At 38.1% G+C, this 23,412-nt stretch overlaps 1 protein-coding gene across 7 annotated transcripts in view; it reads left to right on the top strand.

Moving 5' to 3' along the window:
• Window positions 1–23,412, top strand: part of LMF1 (lipase maturation factor 1) — a 742,944-nt gene that overhangs the window by 342,043 nt on the left and 377,489 nt on the right. For all 7 annotated transcript variants that reach the window (XM_072600903.1, XM_072600855.1, XM_072600875.1 and 4 more), the window contains one exon: window positions 11,267–11,332. In XM_072600903.1, the coding sequence (XP_072457004.1) occupies window positions 11,267–11,332 (66 nt within the window). The remainder of the gene's footprint in view (window positions 1–11,266; window positions 11,333–23,412) is intronic.

Below are 23,412 nucleotides of genomic sequence, written 5' to 3' on the forward strand. Positions count from 1 at the left end.
AGTTTTGCTAGGTAGGTGATTCTTGGTTTTAGTCCTAGTTCCTTTGACTTCTGGAATATCCTATTCCACGCCCTTCAATCCCTTAATGTAGAAGCTGCTAGATCTTGTGTTATCCTGATTGTATTTCCACAATACTTGAATTGTTTCTTTCTAGCTGCTTGCAATATCTTCTCCTTGATCTGGAAACTCTGGAATTTGGCCACAATATTCCTAGGAGTTTCTCTGTTTGAGTCTCTTTCAGGAGGTGATCAGTGGATTCTTTCAGTATTTATTTTGCCCTCTGGTTCTAGAATCTCAGGGCAGTTTTCCTTGATAATTTCATGAAAGATGATGTCTAGGCTCTTTTTTTGATCATGGCTTTCAGGTAGGCCCATAATTTTTAAATTGTCTCTCCTGGATCTATTTTCCAGGTCAGTTGTTTTTCCAAGGAGATATTTCACATTATCTTCCATTTTTTCATTCTTTTGGTTTTGTTTTGTGATTTCTTGGTTTCTCATAAAGTCATTGGCCTCCATCTGTTCCATTCTAATTTTGAAAGAATTATTTTCTTCAGTGAGCTTTTGAACCTCCTTTTCCATTTGGCTAATTCTGCTTTTGAAAGCATTCTTCTCCTCATTGTCTTTTCGAACCTCTTTTGCCAGTTGAGTTAGCCTATTTTTCAAGGTGTTATTTTCTTCAGCATTTTTTGGGTCTCCTTTATCAGGGTGTTTACTTGTTTTTCATGCTTTGCTTGCATGTCTCTCATTTCTCTTCCCAGTTTTTCCTCCACCTCTCTAACTTGATTTTCAAAATCCTTTTTGAGCTCTTCCATGGCCTGAGCCCATTGAGTGGGCTGGGATACAGAAGCCTTGACTTTTATATCTTTCCCTGATGGTAAGCATTGTTCTTCCTCATCAGAAAGGAAGGGAGGAAATACCTGTTCACCAAGAAAGTAACCTTCTATAGTCTTATTTTTTTTCCCCTTTTCTGGGCATTTTCCCAACCAGTGACTTGACTTCTGAGTATTCTCTTCACCCCTATCTCGCCTCCAGATCCACCCAGCCAGTGCTTGGGGTCTGAGATTCAAATGCTGCTTCCCAGCTTCCCAGCCTCAGGGCTTCCGTGGGGGTGGGGCTACTATTCAGTGTGAGATTAAGTTCAGGTGCTCAGGTAGGGGCAGGGCCGCCTCACGGGCTCAGTTCCCTCATGGGGTTTATGCAGAGACCTTCAACAATGGATCTGGGCTCCTGCCTGCTTGGGGAGCCCTGGTCTGCTTCCGCCTTCGCTGCTGCCTCCCGAGGGGGCCTGAGTCATGGGGGGACCCCACTCCCCCTCGGCAAGCTGAGAAGACCCTCTCACCAACCTTTGGGGCCTGTGGGTGGGGGGACCTGCGCGGCCGCTGGAGATTCCATCCCTGAAACCTTCTCGGATCTTCTCCTCTCTGTGCCATGCGGCCAAGGCAGGGCTGGGCTCGGCTCTGGGTCTGGGGTGTGAACGACCTTTTGTGAGAGGTTTTCAGGGCTCTCTGGAACAGAAATCTCCTCCATTCCGTTGTTGTGTGGCTTCTGCTGCTCCAGAATTTGTTGGGAGTTCTTCTTTACGATATTTTATGGGCTGTCGGTCCAGAGCTAGTGTGTGTGTGTCTTTCTACTCCACCATCTTGCCTCCACACCCAGAGACTCCATAGATTCATATTTTGACTCAAATTCACATAAGTATATGACCAAGGACAGATCACTTAACCTCTCAGTACTTCCAGGTAAATATCTAATGCTCTAAGTTAGAAAAGACTTTCATTGGTAACATTTCACTGTAGCAATGAAACCACAGATCTGTATCCATCATTATCATAAGACTTGTAGCAGGAATATACCTTTAGATTATTTTAGTTCAACTCCCCCATGTTACAAATGAGGTTTCTTGTCCTGGGCCACAAAGGTAGTAGTAGTCTTAGGTTCCAATTCAGTGGTAATTTTAGTGTGAGCCCTCTGATTCCAGATACCTTTCCAATATATCATACTGCCTTTCTTAAAACAAATCCCTTAGAAAGATGAAGGATGCCAAGGTAAATAATATAGGCTGCTGCCTTTGCTCTTGCACTCTGGTTTGGAGAACAAAATATAAACATGCAAAAGAAGTAAGTAACGATGCAAAAGAAGTGAATAATGATACAAAATGTAAGTGAGCAGTGAAAATGACACTAAAAAAGCCAGCTCAAGGTAATCCCTGTCAATGCAGGGCGTTCTTATACTACTGATATTGTTCATCTCAGTGGAGTCAAATGGACTGACTGACACCAAAACCCTGATGCTGCCTGCGCTTCGCATTCTCTCTCCCTGTCTGAGAGAATCTGTGTGCTTTCCTATGTTCTCTCCATATTATGACCTATTCATCAGAAAAGATGAGTATCCATCATGTCTGCCTCCTAAACAATGACCTCATGGAGAGAACATTGTGTTTTGGTCTCAGTAAAATGATGGAGAGCTCCGATTTCTAGTTTTCACTTTCTGTTTGCCCTGGGCAAGGAAAGAGTTAGCATTAGCTTTGTTTTTGGTAGTGCTGGTAGTAGTTCTTGATACCTGGGAAATTGAGATATTAGTGGAATAGGTAGCCAAATAAAATAAAGGAGATAGTAGGGAGAGGACCTGGAAGATTTAACTTGGTTTTTTTTAAACTATGGTTACCATCGTAGGGAATTGGCGTGGTTTAGATGTAGGCTCATTTGCATATTTTCTTCATTTAGCTGAGCTATTTGAATTGAAGGCAAACCGACATGCATTAGTTATAAAGTGCCATTGTTCACTGAGTCTGGCTTTTTGCATATACTGATAGAAGAAAAAATATCTGGCATCTTAACTATGTCTTTCACTGAGAAAGTAGAAGAAAGTCATATGAGAATGACTGTAGTAGTACGATAATATCTCAGCTTTCTGTCCCACTTTATCTCCCCCATTAGAATGGGAGCTTCTAAGGGCAGAAACTGTTCCAGTTCTCACTAATGCTGGCAACTGGGTTCTCCAGATCAAGGCTCTTGTTGCCCTTAGTAATAGGCGTAACCCTCAAGGATTTGGGAGTATCTTTCTCTAGTACTGTCATTCACAAGTCCCCATCTAGTGTGTTTCTCCAAATATCTTTTGACCTGTTAAGCATTTACCTAATATCAGTCATCTCTTGGTATTTTCCCCAATATCAGTTAAACTATTGATGTCAGACAGGTAGTTTTCAAAGAAAAATCCAAGATATCAACAACCGCATAAAAGTGCTCCAAATCACTTATACTAAAAGAAATTCAAGTTTAAAAAACTTAAAAGTTCTATCTTATGCCCATCAGTTTGGCAAAGACAATAAAATAGGAAAATGACAAATGTTGGAAGAAAACAGGCAAACTATGTACACTGTTGGTAGATCAGTGATTTGTTCTGGCCATTCTGAAAAGCAATATAAGATATTGATTTCCCAAAAGTATATACTCTTTGATCCAGCCATACCCCTACTACACACATAACCAAAAAAATCAAAGAAAGATACTATATAAATAAATATATATGTACATATAGTTTGTGTGGGAGTGTGTGTGTGTGTGTGTGTGTGTGTGTGTGTGTGTAGCTGCTTTTTTCATGATGGTCAAAATTTGGGAACAAAGAAGGTGTGTCTTCCTACTGAGGAATGTCTAAACAAATTATGGTATTTGAATGTAATTGAATATTATCATGCCATAAGAAATGAAAAAATGAAGTTTAGGAGGAAACTGAAAAGACCTCTATGAATTGATGCAGGCTGAAGTGAATAGAAGGAGAACAATCTATACAATGATAATGTTATAGGAAAAAAACAACTTTGGAAGACTTCAGAAGCCTGATCAGTGCAATAATAAACCATAATTCCAAAAGAATAAGGATGAAACATGCCACTCTATTCCTGCCAGAGAGGGAATAAACTTAAAATGCAGAAAGAGATATACATTTTAAGACAATGATTCATCTGGAGATTTATCTTGCCATGAATGCGTGTATGTAATGAGAGCTTCATTTATTTATTTATCTATATATTTATTTTATTAATTAGCTCTATAGAGGTGAAGGAAGTAACAAGATTAACACAAGAAAAAATGACCTATTGGTATTCCTTCAGTGTCAACTAACCAGTTAACATAAATTTGTTTTACAAATGGATATTTACTGGAAAGATAAAGCAAGACTCAAAGGGCAGCTAGGTGGTGCAGTGGTTAGAGCACCAGTGCAGGAGTCAGGAGGACCTGAGTTCAAATCTCACTTCAGACACTTTACACTTACTAGCTGTGTGACCTTGGGCAAGTTACTTAACCCAATTGCCTCATCCTGGATCATCTCCAGTCATCCTGATGAATATCTGGTCACTAGATTGAGATGGCTCTGGAGGAGAAGTGAGGCTGGTGACCTGCACAGCTCTCCCTCACTGAAAACAAAGTCAAGTGCAAGTCATGTCATTGTTTCACTGATGGCATCGTCTTCTTTGGCAACGAAGGATGAACACACACACACAAAAGCAAGATCCAATGTACAAAACCTCCCAAACTGGGAGTCCACATTCTTCTGTCATCTTAGTTCATGGAAAGAGTAGACTAAAATTTAGTGTGACCACCAACATTCTCTCCCACATCCCACCAAGTTCAAGTCTGAATGTCACGTCAGTGTGGGGGTTACTTTGATCTTCCAATTTTATAAGGTTGTAATATGACTCATTGTGTTTCTGATATTCCTTCACCTAAAACCAGGAAAGAATAAATAGAAGAGGAACAGAAAAAAAAAGAAAGCCCTGACAAAAAACATGCTTGCATTCCACTCAGGTGGGTGGCTAACACAGTGGCCATAGTCCCTGCTGTTGATACTGATGTTTCTCTCCCAGCTCAGTTCCTCTTTGCAGCATTTCCATTCAGAAGCCACTAGGGAGAGAGGTAGAATTTGTGTGTTTTTTTAGACACATTTAGTTCCTGGATCAGTAACCAATTAATCATAAGCCATTAGGTAACAGCTGGGATAACTGTGCATGTTCTGAAGCAGTGAAAGGTCCCCTCCAAAATACATTCCCAAAAGCAATTTCATCAGGCTGCCACGTAGCTTGGTAATAAGCAGAATATACTACGTTTACTCTAAGGACTGGCATCTCCTTGGCCAGTTCCCCCTACCCCCATTACCTTCATATCTCCAGTGCTGGCACAAAGTAAACACTTAATAATGTTTACTAACTTGCTTTTGTGACTATGATAGCTTCAAGATGATTGGCATTCTGTGAGGAAGAACAGATTGGACATAGAATCAGAAGACCTGAATGCAAGTCTTGGATCTGACGTTTCCTATCTCAGGTACCTTGGAAAGTCCCTTCTCCCTAGTCCTCAGTTTACTCATCTGTACAAGGAGAGGGTTGAGTAGGCTATATCTGAGCTATGTAAACTTTGTACTCTGACATGTGCTAATTATTAGCATATTTATGTAGTTTTCTGGCCTGCCGTTTGTTTGCACCAAGACAGAATCTCCCTTAATCCTAGGCACACACAGCAACAACTGCCCCTTTTTTAACTCTGCCTTTTTTAGTTCCATGCATGATCTGTCAGTGCTGGGACATTGTTTATACAAACATGCGGAAACTTTTCAGAATAATAGTGTTCAATATTATTTTAAGGATTGTAAAGCTTGTAATCCATGTGATATTTGTGGCTAGTTTTTAAATTTTTGTTTATTTAGAACCTGAGAAAAGTAAATAAATATTTGGTAGCTGGATTTTTTAATAATATTCCCACTTTAACTAGCTGTCTTTTATATCACATTTTGCAAAATCTGAACCAGATTAAAATGTACCATTTAACAAAAAATTAACAAAATAAAATACAATATAGATAGTGGTTTTCTAAGTCATTATGCAGCTATAGGGATCTATTTCTATTTGAGTTTGACACTGATGGTTTAGTATTCTTGTTGAAAGGCTTTGGATTTCCCTCATTATACTTACAGATTTTAATTTCTTTTTTGCCTAAGGTCTCTTAACATGGAGGTATGACCACAGGTTGTTAAGATGATCTTCCTCCTTTCCCAAAATGACAGCCTTCTTTGGAAACAGTAACTTTAACGTAGTCTTTTTTTTTATTGACAGGGTTGTCAGCCCACAACACATCCTGAGAGATGCTATCTACATATCCTGTAATTTTAGTAAAGATTTAAGGGCCTGGGAAACTACTGCTGTTTAGGAAATGGAGAAATTGTTTATCTACAATGCAGCCTGCAATTTTTGCATTTGTAGACATAGTTCTTTCTTACCTGCCAATCTCCCAAAGAGAGAAGAAAATAAAATAAAACAACGTAGGTCTGGCCTTAATTTAAAATCAGAAATTTAGCTGATGCCAGAAAAAAGGTCATTTCCTTTGGTGGACTCATATACATCATATAGTGAGGTAGATGAATCTGTTATCTTTGAAGCTGCAGAGAGACAGACTGAGGCTTGTAACATTTAGAGCTCCAAAAATAGAATGGACTCCTTTGAGAAGTGATGGGTTCCCTCTCATTGGAGGTCTCAAAAAAAGGCTGAGTTGTTCAGTTCTGGGCTGGGCTAAGTGGCCTCTGCAATCCCTTCCAACTCTGGCATTCTGTATTTATCGATGTAGACATTCCTCTTCTTACCACATGTGACTCTTTTTCCTGTTCTTCCATATAGACTTCGTAGGAGATTCACCCCACAGGTGGGATCTTCCACATGGCCTTCTCACTGCTTGAGGCTTCATTTCTATCTCTGTGTCTTTGTAGTGGTTCTCTTCCCTTTGGCCTGGACTGCACTCACTCCTCCGTTCTGCCTCTGGGAATCCATGATTTCCTTCAAGATTCAGTTCAAATGCTGTCTTTGCCTCAGGACCCTTTTTGGTCCCCTCCGTTGCCAGTGGCTCCTCCCTACCCCCACCCTCATGTTATATTTTATATGCATTTTGCTTACACCTGTCTTTGCACACATTTCTCACAATAGAAAGTAAGCTACTTCTGGGCAAGAACTGTTTCATTTAACATTTTTTATCCCTAACCCATAGCACAGTATTTAACACAGAGTAAGCATTTAATAAATGACCATGACTCTGATAATGTGGATGCCAGGGGAATATATAAACTAACCACTATCGTCTTTATTCTCATTTCCTGACTTAGGTCACCTCCATTCCTAGTCTTACATTTCTCTGATGCTTTCCTAAACGCCCCTCCTCCTGCATATGTGTATAGTGGTAAGATGTCACTGTCTACCAATGCCTACTGCATGTTTCATAATTGCCTTTTGGTGATGTACAACTTAAACTTTTTGGAAATTATAGTAACCTATGAGTGTGTCTACATTTTCTTTTTATATACCTAAAATACAAAAATGTCTCTGAAATTCATTTTGTGAATGTGTGGTTCATTTTCTAATATATCATATGCTGATGATAATAGCTGATGTTTTCTTAATGCTTTGTCATTATAAAGTGATCAACCTATAATATCTTACTTGATTCTCACATCTAGTTTATGATTATTTAATATTGTTCCAGTTTTTCAGCCAAGGAAATTGAAGGCTAGAGAGATAAAGTGATTTTTTCCAAGATTATACAGGTATTAAATGTGAGTTTTGGTAGAAGACATGACTTCTGACTTCTTTTTCCTCTTTTTTTTCCCCTTTATGCCATCTTTGGATTATGTTGCTTCCATTGGAATAGATTCTGTCCCCTAGAAATACTAATGAGCATATTGCCTTTAAAAAAGATTAAATAATTGTCTCTGGACTTGCCTTTTTTCAATGAATTAGATATTTTTTTTGACAATAACATAAGAAAGATGCTTTTTACTCCCTGAAAGTCGCCATTCTTTTTGTTTTTTTGTTTTCCTTGGAGTGAAAGAAAACGAAGATAATTACTTGTCTTCAGGAACACTCAAACTGTTGTGATTTATTTATTGCTAGTCTTAGATGAATATTGCAGGAGTGATAAATGTCTTCTTCCTTTCCTGGAAAATAGCTAAAACTCTCATCTGAGCTACAGAATCAGAGTCTTAGAGATGGAAGTGATTTCAGAGGTCTTCTAGTCCAGGAGCCAGATTCTAAAACTCATTTTAGGAATCTTTAACAGTCTAATAATAATAAAAACAAATTCAGTAAATGAGACAATGTATGCCAACTATTTTGTAGGCCCAGAAGTGCTATATAAATGTCAGCTGTCCTTTGTATTCTTTTTGCTGTTATTGTTATCAGTCCTGAGATATGTTTGTAACTTATTTGTATTTAGGCCATACTTTAGCTGACCACCCCCTCTCCCCCGTCTAGCTTATAAGACCTCTGGGTTTTGTTTTTTCTTTTTTTTTTTTTAACATAGAATTTTTACTTTCAGAGAAATTTCATTTTAGGCATGTGGCCTATATTCAAAAGGACAGCCTCTGTGTGGATTTAATATATGGTTTTATTTAGCCTCACATGAAACTTTAAATAATTTCATTAGCAGTGATATAGGGTTCTTTTTTTTTCTAAGTGGCTGTTTGATTGCTTTTTAAGCTGTAGCTAAGAATGGAAGCACATATTAAATGTTAGAGAATTATAAAATGTTAGAAATTGTGTAGTAGAACCTCATTCACTTTGGGGATGGGAAAACAGGCTAAAAAAGAGTCAGTGACTTTCAGAGTTACTACACAGTCAGTTCATGGCAAAGCTGAAACTAGAGTTGGGTCAAAGTTAGATTCTCTGATTTCTAATTTCTTACTCTTTATATGATATCATGTTTTCTTAGCTGGATTTGCCCTATATTTAATTTACTTACGGAGCACTTTGAATAAAACAAACCCTTGATAAGCATTTGCCAAATTGAATTGACATAACAAAATATGTATGTGTGTATATGTGTATGTATATTGTGTGTATGTGTGTGTGTCTATGTAAGTACACACACACTTTTTTTTTTTTAGGAACAGACACTAGAGTAGTCAAAATAGTAAGTTATATTTCTAAAGTGTGAATTACCACACTTTAAAGTTTGTAAAAACATTTTTCCCTCAAAAACCCTGTGAAATAGCAATGCCAAAATTCTTGCCCCCCCTTTTACAGATAAGGAAACAAACTCTCAGATGTAAACATGTTTTCTCACAATCATACAACCAGCAAATTGTCAGGTAGGATTGAAAGCCAGTTTTCTTGACCCCAACCAAGTGCCCCCGTCTTTCTACACTACCTTGGCTTGTCTCTAATATAGGAAGTTAGAGTTTAGTCAGAAGCATTCCTAATAAGTGCAATTTATCAAAATCATTTTTCTTTGAAAATTGCATGAACTATATGACTTTAGTCCAGATAGAGCTGGCAGGTGGGGAAATATATTATAATTGTACACAGAGCAAAGGACCTGGGTTGGTCTTTTGAGTAGTGGAGCTTTCTTCAGTTTGATGACTGCGATTCTAATCAGAGCCCTTTTAAGCCTACTTCAAAGCCCAGCGCAGGACCCAGCACATACCTTCAGGCTGCCTTTGCTTGATGACACATCTCTCTGTTAGCAGCCTCATCTTTGGCCAGGTGTCTTTCTTGCTGTGGACGACTGATTCCTTTTTTCCTCTTCATTGCTTAGACAAAGAAATGTAATACTAACAGAACAACCATCCAGAGAAGAAGCCCACTGGTTTGGAAATCTCATTGTCTTGAACCTTGAAAAACGTAAATGCCAGTCAGTCTGTGCTTCTGTTAATTTCACAGCCAATGATAGAATGTGGTAATTAGTACCTTTTTATTTAATTTAAAAGCCCTCACCACCTGCCTGTCTGTTCACTAAATTGGGTCCTTCACTGCATACCTCATTTTAATTTTAAGGGGTGTGTGTGTGTGTGTGTGTGTGTGTGTCTGTGTGTCTGTGTGTCTGTGTGTGTCTGTGTGTGTCTGTGTGTGTGTGTGTGTCTGTGTGTGTGTGTCTGTGTGTGTGTGCCTGTGTGTGTCTGTGTCTGTGTGTGTCTGTCTGTGTCTGTCTGTGTCTGTGTGTCTGTGTGTCTGTGTGTGTGTGTGTAAAAACCTACCCTAACATCCTGTGACTGTCAGTTTCAAAGTTGAAAGGGACCTTCAAGACCATATAGCTTAGGTCTATCATTCTACAGATGGATCGTGGCCTCACTGAGAAATTGAGTCTTGTATATAGAAGTGGCTTGCTCAAACTCTGACTATCACAAAACGAACCTAGTACTTTCATTTTCCCAGCAACGTTTATAGAGTTGTCAGGGATTATTAATATGTAACCTATGAATCTTTTTTAGGAGTAAAATAATTTTTAAATTAAGGTTTCTTTTGTTTTATTTCATTAAGAGGTTGAATCATGAAAATGTTTTATTAGAACCTTCCCCTTTCCTTATATGAAAAAGAAAGTATGTTTACTATCTTTCGGTCCTCATTAGTTGTTAGCCCTGAAGATACCATGATGGCCAAGAGGGACTTAGTTGAAATCCATTATACTTCCTGCATTTGTCAGAGTGTCTAGTCAGAGAAACCCTGGCCACTATATAGCACACACGTAATGCAGCTGGATTTTCAGATCTCAGGCAAAACTTTTAGTGTCAGCAATGAGAGGTCACCTTCTGACATCCACATGGAGCCTTTGAATCTGGAATTTGCCAGAAGAAAATAAAAGTAATATTCAAAGTGTCAGATTTGCACAAAGAATGTTCAATATATTTGCCAAGAAAATGGGCAGACACCATCACCTCACCTCACTTGTCTTAGTATATGATATTGTTTTAAAGATTTTATTGCTTGGTGTTCACCTGAAGCCTAAATAATCTGGTGAAAGCTGGTTAGAACTAACTATACAGATTGTTGTTCAGAAAGTCCATGAACATGGATGGGGAAAAAATAAATCTTTACTTTTATTAACTTCTAGTGGAAAATGAGCATTTCCTTCGATTCTGAAGTTAAAAAAAATACCAAAAACACATTATTCTGAGGTGTCCATAGACTTCACCAGCTTGCCAAAGGCATCCCAGCTACAAAAAAAGATTAAGAAGCCCTGTTCTGTTTAAAAGTTGCAGAGAAGGTGATGACTGGTGTTGGTAAAGGAAGTTCCCCACCTGCAATTCCCTGTGTAATAAAATTGCAAGTCCAAGTCATATCTCCTTTGATTAGGTTTATTTTAAAGCTGTAGAGATATTTTTTTTTCTTTTTGTGGTTTACTTTGAGAGAAGGGAGAAGAATCATCCATGTGAATCCATGTGTCCTTTTCTATCATTAACACCTGCTATTTTAGTCACATAGTAGTGATTTTAAATATTTGCTCTTAATTTTGCAGGGTCTGATTAAAGTGAGGGGAGATCGATGCTGGAGAGAGCTAACCTGTATGAACTATCATTATGAGGTAAGTTAATTACAAGAGATTTACTCATTTGTTTGCCATATTGATAAAAGTGATTTTCAGGGTCCTGCTCAGATGATTCCCTTTTTCTGTATCTGATGCAGATAGGGGTTTCATTTGTATTTTCTAAGATTACTTTATCTGGAATAAGCAAGGTAGCTAAAGCAAACAAAGACAAAGAATATTCCCACTTGGGGGCCTTGTGAGCAACGCTCTTGAAAGATTATTGATTGCAGGTGAAATTCAAGCACAGGGAGTTTTTGTTGTTGTTCAGTCTTTTTTGTTTTATTTTGTTTTATTCAGTTTTCTTTTCCGTGGCCTCATTTTGGAGTTTTCTTGTAAAAGATACTGGAATGGTTTGCCATTTCCTTCTCCAGCTCATTTTGCAGATGAGGAAACTGAGGCAAACAGGGTTAAGTGACTTGCCCAGGGTCACACAACTAGCAAGTTTTGGGGGCTAAATTTGAACTCAGGTCTTCCTCATTCCTGGTGTGGTTCTTTGTCCACTGCTACCTAGTAGCTGCTTTTAGCTAAAATGAATGTGAATTTTAATTAAGCTGATTCCTTCCATGCATGTGGAAAACTGTACTGTGAGACCCAGATTTTACTGTTCATATTTGAATATATGGATAAAACTTAGGGGTCAGCAAACTCAAAGCCATCTTGAATTTCTCTTTGTCTTTCCAGAGTTTGTGTTACGTTTATCCTAGTTAGATATGATTGTTTTTGTTTCAGTTCCTTATTCTCTCACCTTTTAGGAAGGAAAAGAGATGTCATAAAGCAGTCTTAATACTTGTTTACCACAATTACACATTTGAATTTTATGTGAATCTATAATAGCCAAAGAATTAGATAGCTAGCTGTCTTGGTGCTTCTCCTGTAAAACAAAGAAGTAAATAATCTTCCCTATTTCATTTCCAATGGGAATGAGCATATTGATACAAGCATTAGAATTTTCATTGTTGCTAGAAACATTCTTGTGAAATCACTGAATTTCAGAGTTTGAAGGGATTTCTTTAGCCATCTAGTCCTGCCTGAATGGGAAATCCCTATATAGCACATGAGACAAATAAATGGTCGTCCAGCTTTTGCTTGACTACAATTATTCTTGTTCTGCTTAGCCCCAGAAGCCAAGTAGAACAAGTATAATCCTTTCATGTGTCAGTCCTTCAAATATTGGGGAGATGTCATCTACTCTCTCCAAAAATTTCTAGTCTAAGAAACTCCATTTTCCTCAACTGTGACAAAAATGGACAATGACGAATGTTAAAGGGGTTACAGAAAGACAGGTACATTATTAATGCGCTGTTGATGAAGTTGTGGATTTGTATAGCCATTCTGAAAAATGATTTGGAACTCTGTTCTAAAAATCATTAATAGCTATGTATATCTTTTGGCCCAGTAATACCTCTACTAGGCTTATAGCACAAACATATCACAATAAAAGGAAAAGGGCTTGTAGATAGAAAAATGTCTGTAGCATTTCAACTAATCCTCACAAAACATGATCTTGATGCCATTGACGACCATTGTTGTTTTAAAATGCTCTCTAATTTAGCAGTGCCCCTTCTTAATTTTGTGCTTTTTGAACATTTGGTAAACATGTCATCTGTACTTTTATGTAAATAACCAATAGAAATGTTAGACATCATAAGGCCAAGCACAGATCCCTAGGGTACTCCATCTAGACATCTCTTTCCACTGACATCAAATTGTTAATGATTGTACTCTGGTACTCCCTATTAAATACACCTAAATACCGTTATCTACCTCTGGATTTGTCCATATAGCGAGCATGAGAATTTTTGTAGAATGTTTTTCCTAAAATCTAGGGAAACTGTTTCTCTACAACATGCTCTTAATTTAGTAGTCTAATAACACTCTCAAAAAAGATGTGATCAGTCTAGTATGACCTGTTAATCACTGCCTCCTTTTTGTTTGTTTAGCAATCAGCTCACTAAACAATATGTTTTAAAATTTTTTCCAGGAATTGAAGTTACTTGCACTCATCTCAACTCTCTCCCTATTCCAGCATGCTCTTTACTCATCTGTCAAATTGATTTTCCAAAAGTGGCCATGTCTGACCACATCACGTGCATGCACACATACACACACACACACACACACACACACACACACATACACATGCACATACCACCCCAATTTAAAAAAACTTCCTTCCTTCATAGTTTTCTTTCACCTTACTCCCCTACATATATTCTGCAATCAAGTGGCACCAGCCTCCTTGCTGTTTCTTGCACAAGACACTCTATTTCCCAACTCCATCGATTTTCACCTGCTGTCTTTCATGCCTACACTGCCATGACTGGAATGCTTTTCAGTGCTCATCTCCATCTTCTGACTTCTTTCAAGTCTTAGCTAAAATCACTTCTTCCCAATTTCTTTAATACTAGGACCTTTCCCCTGTTGATTATTTCCATTTTATCATAATTGTCTATATGTTGTCTCCTTCTTTAGACTGTGAGCACCTTGAGAGAAGGGGCTGTTTTCTCCCCTTTATATCCTCAGCACTTAGCACAGTGCTTAAACACTAGTAGGCGTTTTAATAAATGTTTGTTGACTGTTGAAAATGACCCAAAGTAATTTCGAAGACTGCACTCTTTTCCCTTTTAAACAAGGGGACAACCTTTGCTTATCTCCTCATGCTTGGAATGCTTTCTCTCTTCATCTCCACCCTTCACAATTCCCACCTTTAAGGCTGAGCTAAAATATAAAACATGTAAAACTCTACCTGATTTCTTCATTTAAATGTATTTTCTTACCTTCTTAAAAATCTTTCAGAGTTTTCTTTTGACTCCATTATGCCCTGCCTTGTGTTATACCTATCCGTATGTGTGTGCCATTCCCCCCATAAGAATGCAGACTTCTTTTCTGAGGTAGTAATGTGAATTTTAACACTGTTTTTCATTATATAGACATATATGCATTAGATTACCAGTGTACTCCATTTTCTTTGCCATATCGCTAAGCATTACCTTTTCTTTTTGCCTTAGAGAATTATTTTTGACACTCATGCTTGATCAGAAGCAGTTTCATATTTTTATAAGAATTCTACTGAAAATTCCTATTCTTGAGAAATTCTTATCTCAAAAAATATAGTGAGTTAAGGAAGTGCTCTTAATTCAGGGCAATAATAGTAATAAGGCTTCATTGCTTTCTTTTTTAGTTTAATTTAAAATCTGTTTGTGATGAGAATGACAGTGCACTCAGGACTTTCCTTCACAAAACATTTGTTAAACACTAAACGAAAGGTGCAGAGTCCAGAGGGAGGAGATTTAGAAGAAGATTTTCTTAGTTCACAAGCATTTCTTTTCATGGTTCTCATCAGTAAACTACAGGCACACTGTCATCTAATAACCATTGACGGAAACATAGTAGATGAAAAGATAGTAGTTAAAGTAGCACGAGGGATGGAGGAGTTGGTTTAAGAGGAACTGATATTATAAATTAGTAGGCAGTTGACCAAATAATGTGACAGAAATTTTTAGCAAAGCATTTCTATGAAATTATTGTGGAACAGCATTGAGTGAGGCAGTCTTATGTGAGGTGTGTCTGTCTGAGACTTGTTTCTTTTCAATAGAATTTTGGATAACCTTTATCTTTATACCAGGTGTCATGGGTAGACTTCTCAGACAGGTTTCTGATACTGCAGTGACCTACTTTGGAAATCTATATCATAAGAAATATGATAAGAAATACCATACTTGTTATGGTATGAGGTCAGTCATTTGCTTTATGAACTTTTAGGACTCTGCAGAGAGAATTGAGGGCAGTAGGATTATAATTAAACATGTTCAGCAAAGGATGAAACCCATTTTTGCCTTTTGGTTCTAAGGTGTGATTTCAGTGTAATTTTAAGTAGTTTGGTTTGATTTGATTTGTCTTTCAAAGAACTTTTCTTTGTAAGGGAAAGTGGGTAAAAAAGTTTTAAAAGACATAAAAAAAGAAATTTGGATATCAAACTATTTTTGAAATAATTTTTTTGGAAAAATGTGAAGAAATCAGAAATAGATGAGTTAAATTGCCCTTAATAAAACAAAGATATGAAGGGGAAAGGGTGATACCAAACATCTTTGGGGTTAGGTTGAATCTAAGGCATTGACAAACAATTTGACAACTCCCCTGAACCTCCTGGCTCTTTTATTCCTGGTCATTTCAACCTTCACCAAAAATGCGAGGTAGTAGTAAGATGAGCCAAAGAAGAGATATTAATCAGAGTGGTCATCTAGAAATAATACAATCTAAGCCTTTGGCCTAGCTCTGGGCTGCATCCAGCACCCCAAAAATTGATCAGTCATATGCATTTGATTTTTTAAGGATTGCTTATTACCCAAATTATATAAATATGTGTGTGTTTATGCAAACTATGATAATCTGAAAATGAGTAAAATCATTCCCCCAGATAGTTTTGCTTCAAAATTATTAAAACATCCAGGGGAATAGAATTGCTGAACTTTAAAGAGGCGGATCAGTGATAGCTCTAGTACAATAACATCTCACTTATCCAGAGGTCACCAACACCCACCCTCTATCCAGCAAATTTGAAAGGACATCTCAGCTGCCAAAAATGTTTCTAAAGCCCTGTATAGCTTATAAAATACTTTCATATACATTTCATTTGATCCTTATGAAGTCCTCGAGGTCAAGAACTATCTTGTGCTATTCTGTGTAGTATCCCTAGTGCTTGGCACAGTGCATGGCTGGTAGTAGGTGTTTAATAGGCACTTACTGACTGACTGACTTTGGGAAGTAAGTAGTAAAAACATCATTATTCTATTTTTATATATGAGGAAACTTGTGTGCCCCAGTGGTTATATGTCTAGAACATGATATAACCAGTTCTTTCTCTCTGTATGTTCTAAAGTTTGTAGACTAAGAGACCTTCACTTGAAGCCTGTTTGCTCTAACAAACTCACCCATCTGGTTTCCTTTCCAACAGAATATTAGAAATAATGGATTGACATGGGGAGGGAGTACAGAAAAGAGGGAAGGCTATCAAAACCAGACACAGTGATAGCATTGAGAGGTGATACCTGACACCCTGACACTGAGGTGGAGACAGAAAAACAGAAGAAGCAACTTACTAAAGAAGGTAGTCTGGGAACATGGAGCACAGTGGTAAACGATCATGTGCATCCCTGTGTAGGTACTGAGTATAATAGAGTAAAGTAATTTTTTCTCAATAATGATGTTCCTCATTCATCAAAAAGATTAAATTATTTGCAACCCTCTGTATGGCAAGATAGAAATTTAAGTTATATCTTAAACATCTTTCCAGATAGATTCATCTAGAAGATTTACCTAGGGAAAATGTCTCATTCTTTCATGCTGCTAGAAAATTGAGACTTTATTATACAACTAAAAGATATGAGAAGATGATGGATAGTCCCTAAGCAGTTAGTGTAGCCATCACTATCTTCACTCATAAAGTTCATATTCTTCAGCTTACTGCTCAAGAAAAGAAAACAATAACTAAGAATTCTGGTATTTGGGCCAAGTCTGTTGGAGTGGGGGATTGAGATACAATCCTTCCAGTGCATCGCTGAAGTAGACTAGAGATAGAGTTCATGAGATTTGAGGAAATTGAAGAACTGGGAGGTTAATATGGAAGGGGTAGAGAAGATTGATCCAAATACTGAATTTGTTGAGGAGAAGGAAGAGTGAACTAGAGATTCATATATGCCAGTAAAAAGGATCTGCTACAAATGCAGTGAACTTTAAAGAAGGGAACAGGAAGCATGGCTGCTCTGGGCCTGTGCATGTCAGGGAAGGAGGCAGCTTACTTGGGAGAGGATGCTGAGAGATGTGTCTTCAGGAGACAAGAGAGATTTCAGTAAGCATCAGAAAATGGAAGGAATGTGAGAGGAAAAGACAATAGAGGTCCCCTGATTCAAACGCTTCCTCTTATAAATAAGGAAACTGGGGCCCTAAGAGACTATTTGCCAAAGGTTATATAAGTAGTATCAAAGATAGGGTTCAAAATCAGGTCCTCTAAGTCTGCATTCAGGGCTTAACTCAATACTTGGCATACAGTAAAGACTCAATAAATGCTTTTTCATTTATTCATTCATTTCCCCTACATTACAGCAGAGAGAGATCTGCCCTCAGTGGAAAGGGATGTCAGAGGTAAATAAGGATTAGAGGTGGGGAGAGAATTATAGCTGATTTTTTGGGGGGAAGGGAAGAAAGTTGGAGGGGAAAGAAGGACTGAAGCAAAGAGCACTTTGGTCCTTTGTCCTTTTTGTCACTCACCTCTTTCCCCCATCTAATTTTGGGATAATACCAATATCCTCTGTTTCAAGTTGCCAGCCAGGTGGCCAGAATGTGGTCAGTGTTTGCCACCCTAGAAGGAAAATGTTTAAAGAGAAGGGCATAATGGGCATGGAACTCTGGAGGCTATGAACTCCAGGAAGCAGAGGAAGGAGCTGATATGGACAGTCCTGGAACCTTTCCCATCCCTTTAACCACACCCAATAACTATGCTAGTTTCAATTTTAAGCTATAAGACTATAGGATTTGGCTCAAATTTGCCTTATCTCCTGTTGTTGCTATTTGGTTGATTAGTCTGTCCACCCCATTGATATTGGGGTGGTTTGTCATTTCTTCTCCAACTGGGGAAACTAAAGGGTTAGGTGACTTGCCCAGGGTCACACAGTTAGTAAGTTTCTGAGGTCAGAAGACCTCCTGACTCCAGGCGCAGTGCTTTATCAACTGCACTACCTAGCTGCCCACTGCCTAATCTCCTACTACCCTTTCTTATACCCTGTGCTTCAAACAAATTGTCATGCTTCCTCCTGAGCCTGGCTCGAGTTTCTGTTATATTCTCCTACCTGAGTTTCTGACCCCTCTCCCTGTCAACATCTCATCCACCGAGCAAAGCAGAGTCAAGTGCTGCTTCCTCTGAGAAGCCTTCCCTGACCTCCCTTGATCCCTTCTCTGGGCGCCCAGAGCAGTTTGTCCCTGCTATATGACACCTCCCCCCTTGTGTTAGATTTATGTGTTCAGAACATCATGCTCTTTCCTTCAGAACTGAATTGGCTTATTTCCTTCTCTAGAACTAGGAAAGGCATTCATAGACTTAGAAACTCTCAGACGTTCAGAAAAAACCTTACTTTATTTCTTTACCAGAAATCATGCAGAAGTTGCCTCCATTTTTCAATCAAACATGTTAAATATCATTGTTCTTTTTATTGGAGGATCTCTCTGTCATTGGATAGGATGTCTGGCAGCTGAAACCCACTGAATAAATAGACAATTTTGTAAGATAGACACCAGATGAGGAATAGCAGGCACATGGACTTAAAGGAATTCAGTTCATTAAACATTTATTAAACTCCTATTATGTGTAAGGCAGTATCCTAGTCACTGGGGTTACAAAGCTAAAAATGAAATATTTCTACTGAGATAAGGTGGAATATAACATGAACTCAAATAGAAAATCCAAAGGAAAATTTCTGTGTGAGTGTGTGTGTGTGTGTGTTGTTTCTGCCATTAGAAAATAAGTTACATACATGAAGGGTAATATTGTGTTTACATTTCTATACCTAGCACCGATGGCAATGCTGACAAGTGCTTAATTAATGGTTCAGATTGATCTCAGTAACAAATATACAAATCCATTAAAATGGATTTCTTTTGCTTATATTTGTAGTTCCAGTGCTTAGCACAGTGCCCAGTATATAGTAATTACTTTATCAATATTTATTGACTTGAAAATAACTTTAACAAATTGCAAATGTCTTTCTTACTAGTAATCCTAGAGTTTGTTTTGTTGTTGTTGGGTTTTTTTTTTTTTTTGAGTATTCCTGTAAACAACCTGGAATCAGATTATTTCTCCTGGGCCTTACCTTGACACATGACCAGATAGATTCTCAAATTCCTAGCAGAAAAAAAACAACCAAAAAACTGTTGCATGTGTTTTGGACAATCAAGTAGAAGCTGAGAGAGAAAATGCAGAGCACTTATTCCAGCTTTAGCATTCCCTCAGAAGTCTCCCCCCAGCCCCCTTCCCCAGTTGAATAGCAGCAGCACATCTCCCTATTCTGTCTTCTAGGAGACAGTGGTTGCCAGTTTAGAAAACCGAACCTTCGGAATACTCACTACTCTGGTTTGGTCAGGTTTCCATATTAGAGTATCTACCTCTGCTTCCAGGCTCTTCCCTTTGAGGATTGAAGGCAACATTGTAATTTTTGCATTCCAAGTTCTATGCCAGGTCTGAGGGCCCCTAGAGAGGCCTCACTGCCCTCTCTACCCCCACTCCTTTTTCAAAGGCTGTCAGTTTTGAATAAAGGATGTTCAGCTTTGTTAACAACAGAAAGTCCCTCCTCGATCTAGTAAAAGGCTTACTAGAACTCATAGTTATAGGTATGACAAGCCTGCAAAAGAGACTGAGAAATGGTCAGATGGATGGGAGGAGAACCTCTAGAGACTAGTGTCAAAAAAATCCAGAGAGGAAAAGGTATTCAAGAGGAGGTCAGCAGTGGCAAATGCAGTCCATAGATCAAGACCATCCATTTTGGCAATTAAGAGGTCATTAGTAACTTTGGAGAAAGCAATTTCAGTTGAGTGATGAGGTCAGAAGCCAACTGCAGAGGGTTGAGGAGTGAGTGAGCAGAGAGGAAGGGAAGGTATGGAGTACAAATAGCTTTTTCTGGGAGTTTGACTGAAGTTGGGAGGAGAGAGAGCGGATGATAGCTTGAAAGGAAGACAGAGCCTAGTGAACTTTTTTTTTTTAAGACTAGGGGAACAAATTGGAGAGTAGTAGCAAATGAGCCAGTAGATAGGGAGAGGTTGAAGATTCAAGAGGGAAAATATGGTTAAAGTTACAATCTGCTGGAGAAAACAAGGGGGGGATGGGGTCAGGGACAGATGTCTAGGGTTTGGCCTTGACAAAGAGAAAGGCCAATTTGTCGTCCAAGACTGGAGTAGGGGTGGGGGAGGGAGAAGAGTAGGATATGTTCTCATGGGGTTTTGACATGAAGAGAAGAAGAAAATAGTTCACATCAGATGGCCTCAATTTTCTCAGTAAAATAATAGGTGAGATCTTCAGGGGAGGGAAAGGAAGTAGGAAATGGTCTGTAATAGATACTGTGGGGAGTGAGATACAAAAAGAAGTAGGGAGGGATAATAAGAAGGCTTGCTTCGGAGAGGTCAATAGTATGACTTCCTTCTGCTCCAGTCATCAAAATGTGAGGAGAAGGGGAAGATGGTGGGTCATCCAGGGCTAAGGTTTGACAAGATGAAGGAGACAAGGGCTCAAAGGAACTGAAAAGCTGAGGACGCTGTAGAGTTGAACTGACTAACTATAGAGTGGAGATTGAATAGGGAGAGTCAGTTAGAGTAGGTACAAGAGTCTAAGAAAGTACTGGTGGATGAAGTAAGGAGGTGAATAACCAAATAGGTGAATAATTATAGTGAATTTATTTAATCTCCTCTAATTCTTTTTGGTTCTTCTTCCAGTTCACAGAAACATGTTCAGTTGTTTCATCATATCTGAGCCTCTATGATCCCATTTGGAGTTTTCTTGGCAGAGGTACTGAAATGGTTTGCCATTTCCTTCTCCAACTCATTTTATAGATGACGAAAGTGAGTCAAACAGGGTTAAGTGACTTGCCCAGGGTCACACAGCTAGTAAATGCCTGAGGCCAGATTTGAATTCAACTATGCCTCCTAGATGCCCTTCACAGAAACATAAAGCCTTATAATTCACTGCTTTTCTTCAGGTAAATTAATTTAAATTCACTAAATGTTTACTAAATGCCTACTATGTGCATTGTATTCAGCACTGGGTTGCTAGAGGAAAAAAGATCAAAATCTCCCTTCCTCCAAGAATTTATGGTGCCAACTGTGAAACGAATTGTAAAGAAAGCTGCAGAGTCCAGGAGGCAGAGGTAAGGTATACAACTTAACTGAGATGGAAGATGGAGTGCTAAGCTTAGGGAACAGTTGGTAAGCCAATTTGTTTGAAACATTAAGGGCATAAAAGGAATAATGTGAAATAAGTCTTTTAAAAGTAAATAAAACTAGATTGTATTTTAAACACTAAGGTGAGGAGATTATATTTTATCCTAGAAATGACAATAAGGAACTCCTCGAGATTTTTGAGCCAGATAATGCCCATGGTCATGCCTAGCCCTTAGAAAGATTATTTTGGCAGATGCTTAGATAGTTTTTTGGAGAGAGAAGATTCTGGAAGGAGTCAGAATAAATTGTATGTTATTTCAATAGCCCAGGAAAGAAGTGATTAAGGTCTGAACTAGAGTAGAGTTATATGACCATTAAAAAAAAAGGTGTAGATGACAAATCAACAACACTTGGCAACTAGTTGGATTTGGAAAATGAAAGAGACAGAAAAGTCAAGACTTACTATGAGCTTGTGAACCTGAGTAACCAGAAGAGTGGTCATGCCCTCCATAAAAATAGTCATGTTAGCAGGAGGAAGAATAGGTTTAAAGGAAAAGGCGAATTCCATTTTGGATATGTTATTTGGGCATCCAAAAAGTTATTAATTGGAGCAGAACTTAAGTTCAGGAGGAGAGATTAGGGCACATAGAGACAAAATTTTCAATTCACAGGATCTAATGAGATAATGAAGGGAGAGAGGATGGAGGGAAAAGAGAAGTGGGAGAGCTCCTGGACAGAATGGATTTACAAGTGAATTCTATCAGATATTTAAAGAAAAACTTCCAATATTACATAAAATGTTTGGAAAGAAAAAAACAAGAAAAGCAGAGGTCCTATCATAGTTCTTCTATAATACAAATATGTTCTTGCTCCCTCAACTAGGGAGAGTCACAATAGAGAAAGAAATTATAGACCAGTATCCCTAATGAACGTTGGTTAAAGAAATAAGCAAAATATTAGCAAGGATACCATAGCAACATATCACAAAATTTACTCAATGTGACTAAGTTGGATATATACTAGGAATTCAAGGTTGAATCAAAATGAGGAAAATTGTCAACTTAATAGACCATATTAATAACAAAAACAATAGGAACAATGTTTATAGAAATAGATAATATCCTTTTCCTTTAAAAAAAAGCTTTTGACAAGATATACCATACAAATTGTCAATGTCCAGAAATGTGATTCTCATTTTGCGTTTAGTTCATCACTTTTCTATGAGGAGGTGGATACTAGCAATGTATTTTTCATCACTTCTTCCCATCACATATCCAATTAACTGATAAATCCTGTGTTGCTACCTTTATAACATCTTTCCCATGTGCCCCACTCTCTCCCTTGACACTGCCAACCTCTGGTGCCAGTCATTTTGTTCTTCCTGCCTCAAGTCTCTCCTCATTCCAGTCCATTGTTCTCTTAGCTGTCAAATTGATCTTCCTGAAGTTCAGATCTGATCAGGTTGATCCCTATTAAGTAAGCTCCAACCATTCCCTCTTACAGGATCAAATATAAAATCTTCTATTTGGTTTTTAAAGCTGCTTTTCACCTTTTCTGCCTTCTTATACCTTACTCTCCTCTGCATACTCTGCAATCTAATGACACTGGCTTCCTTGCTGTTCTTTGCACAAAATACTCCATGTCCTCTCATACTTCCCTTCTTTTTCGTTAGATTAGTTGGGCATCTTCATCTGAATCCTCTTCTTTCTTATCTCTACCTTCTAGCTTCCCTAGCTTCCTTCAAGTCTCAGCTAAAGTTTCACCTTCTGTAAGAAATCTTGCCATCATCCTTAATTTTAAGTGCCTTCCCTCCGAGATTATCTCCAATTTATCTTGCATTCATCTTGTTTGTACATTTTTATTGCATGCACCTCCCTCATAAGACTTTGAGCTCCTTGATAGTAAGGAATGCTTTTTACCTTTTTTTGTATTCCCAACACTTAGCATAGTATGTGGCACATAGTAGGCACTTAATAAATGCTTATTGTCTTGACTGTTTTGTAGAGTTTGCTTTTTTTAAATGGAAAAAAATGAATTAAAATAATCTGTGATTATTTTAATTCACTTTTTCCATTTTATTAGTCTGTGAGCTGTAATATTTCCTTTAGCTGCATCCTAGAAATTTTGATATGTAGTTTGCTTGTTGTCATTCTTTTTCA

Source organism: Notamacropus eugenii, chromosome 1 (genome assembly GCF_028372415.1).
Source record: "Notamacropus eugenii isolate mMacEug1 chromosome 1, mMacEug1.pri_v2, whole genome shotgun sequence".
Lineage (NCBI taxonomy): Eukaryota > Metazoa > Chordata > Mammalia > Diprotodontia > Macropodidae > Notamacropus > Notamacropus eugenii.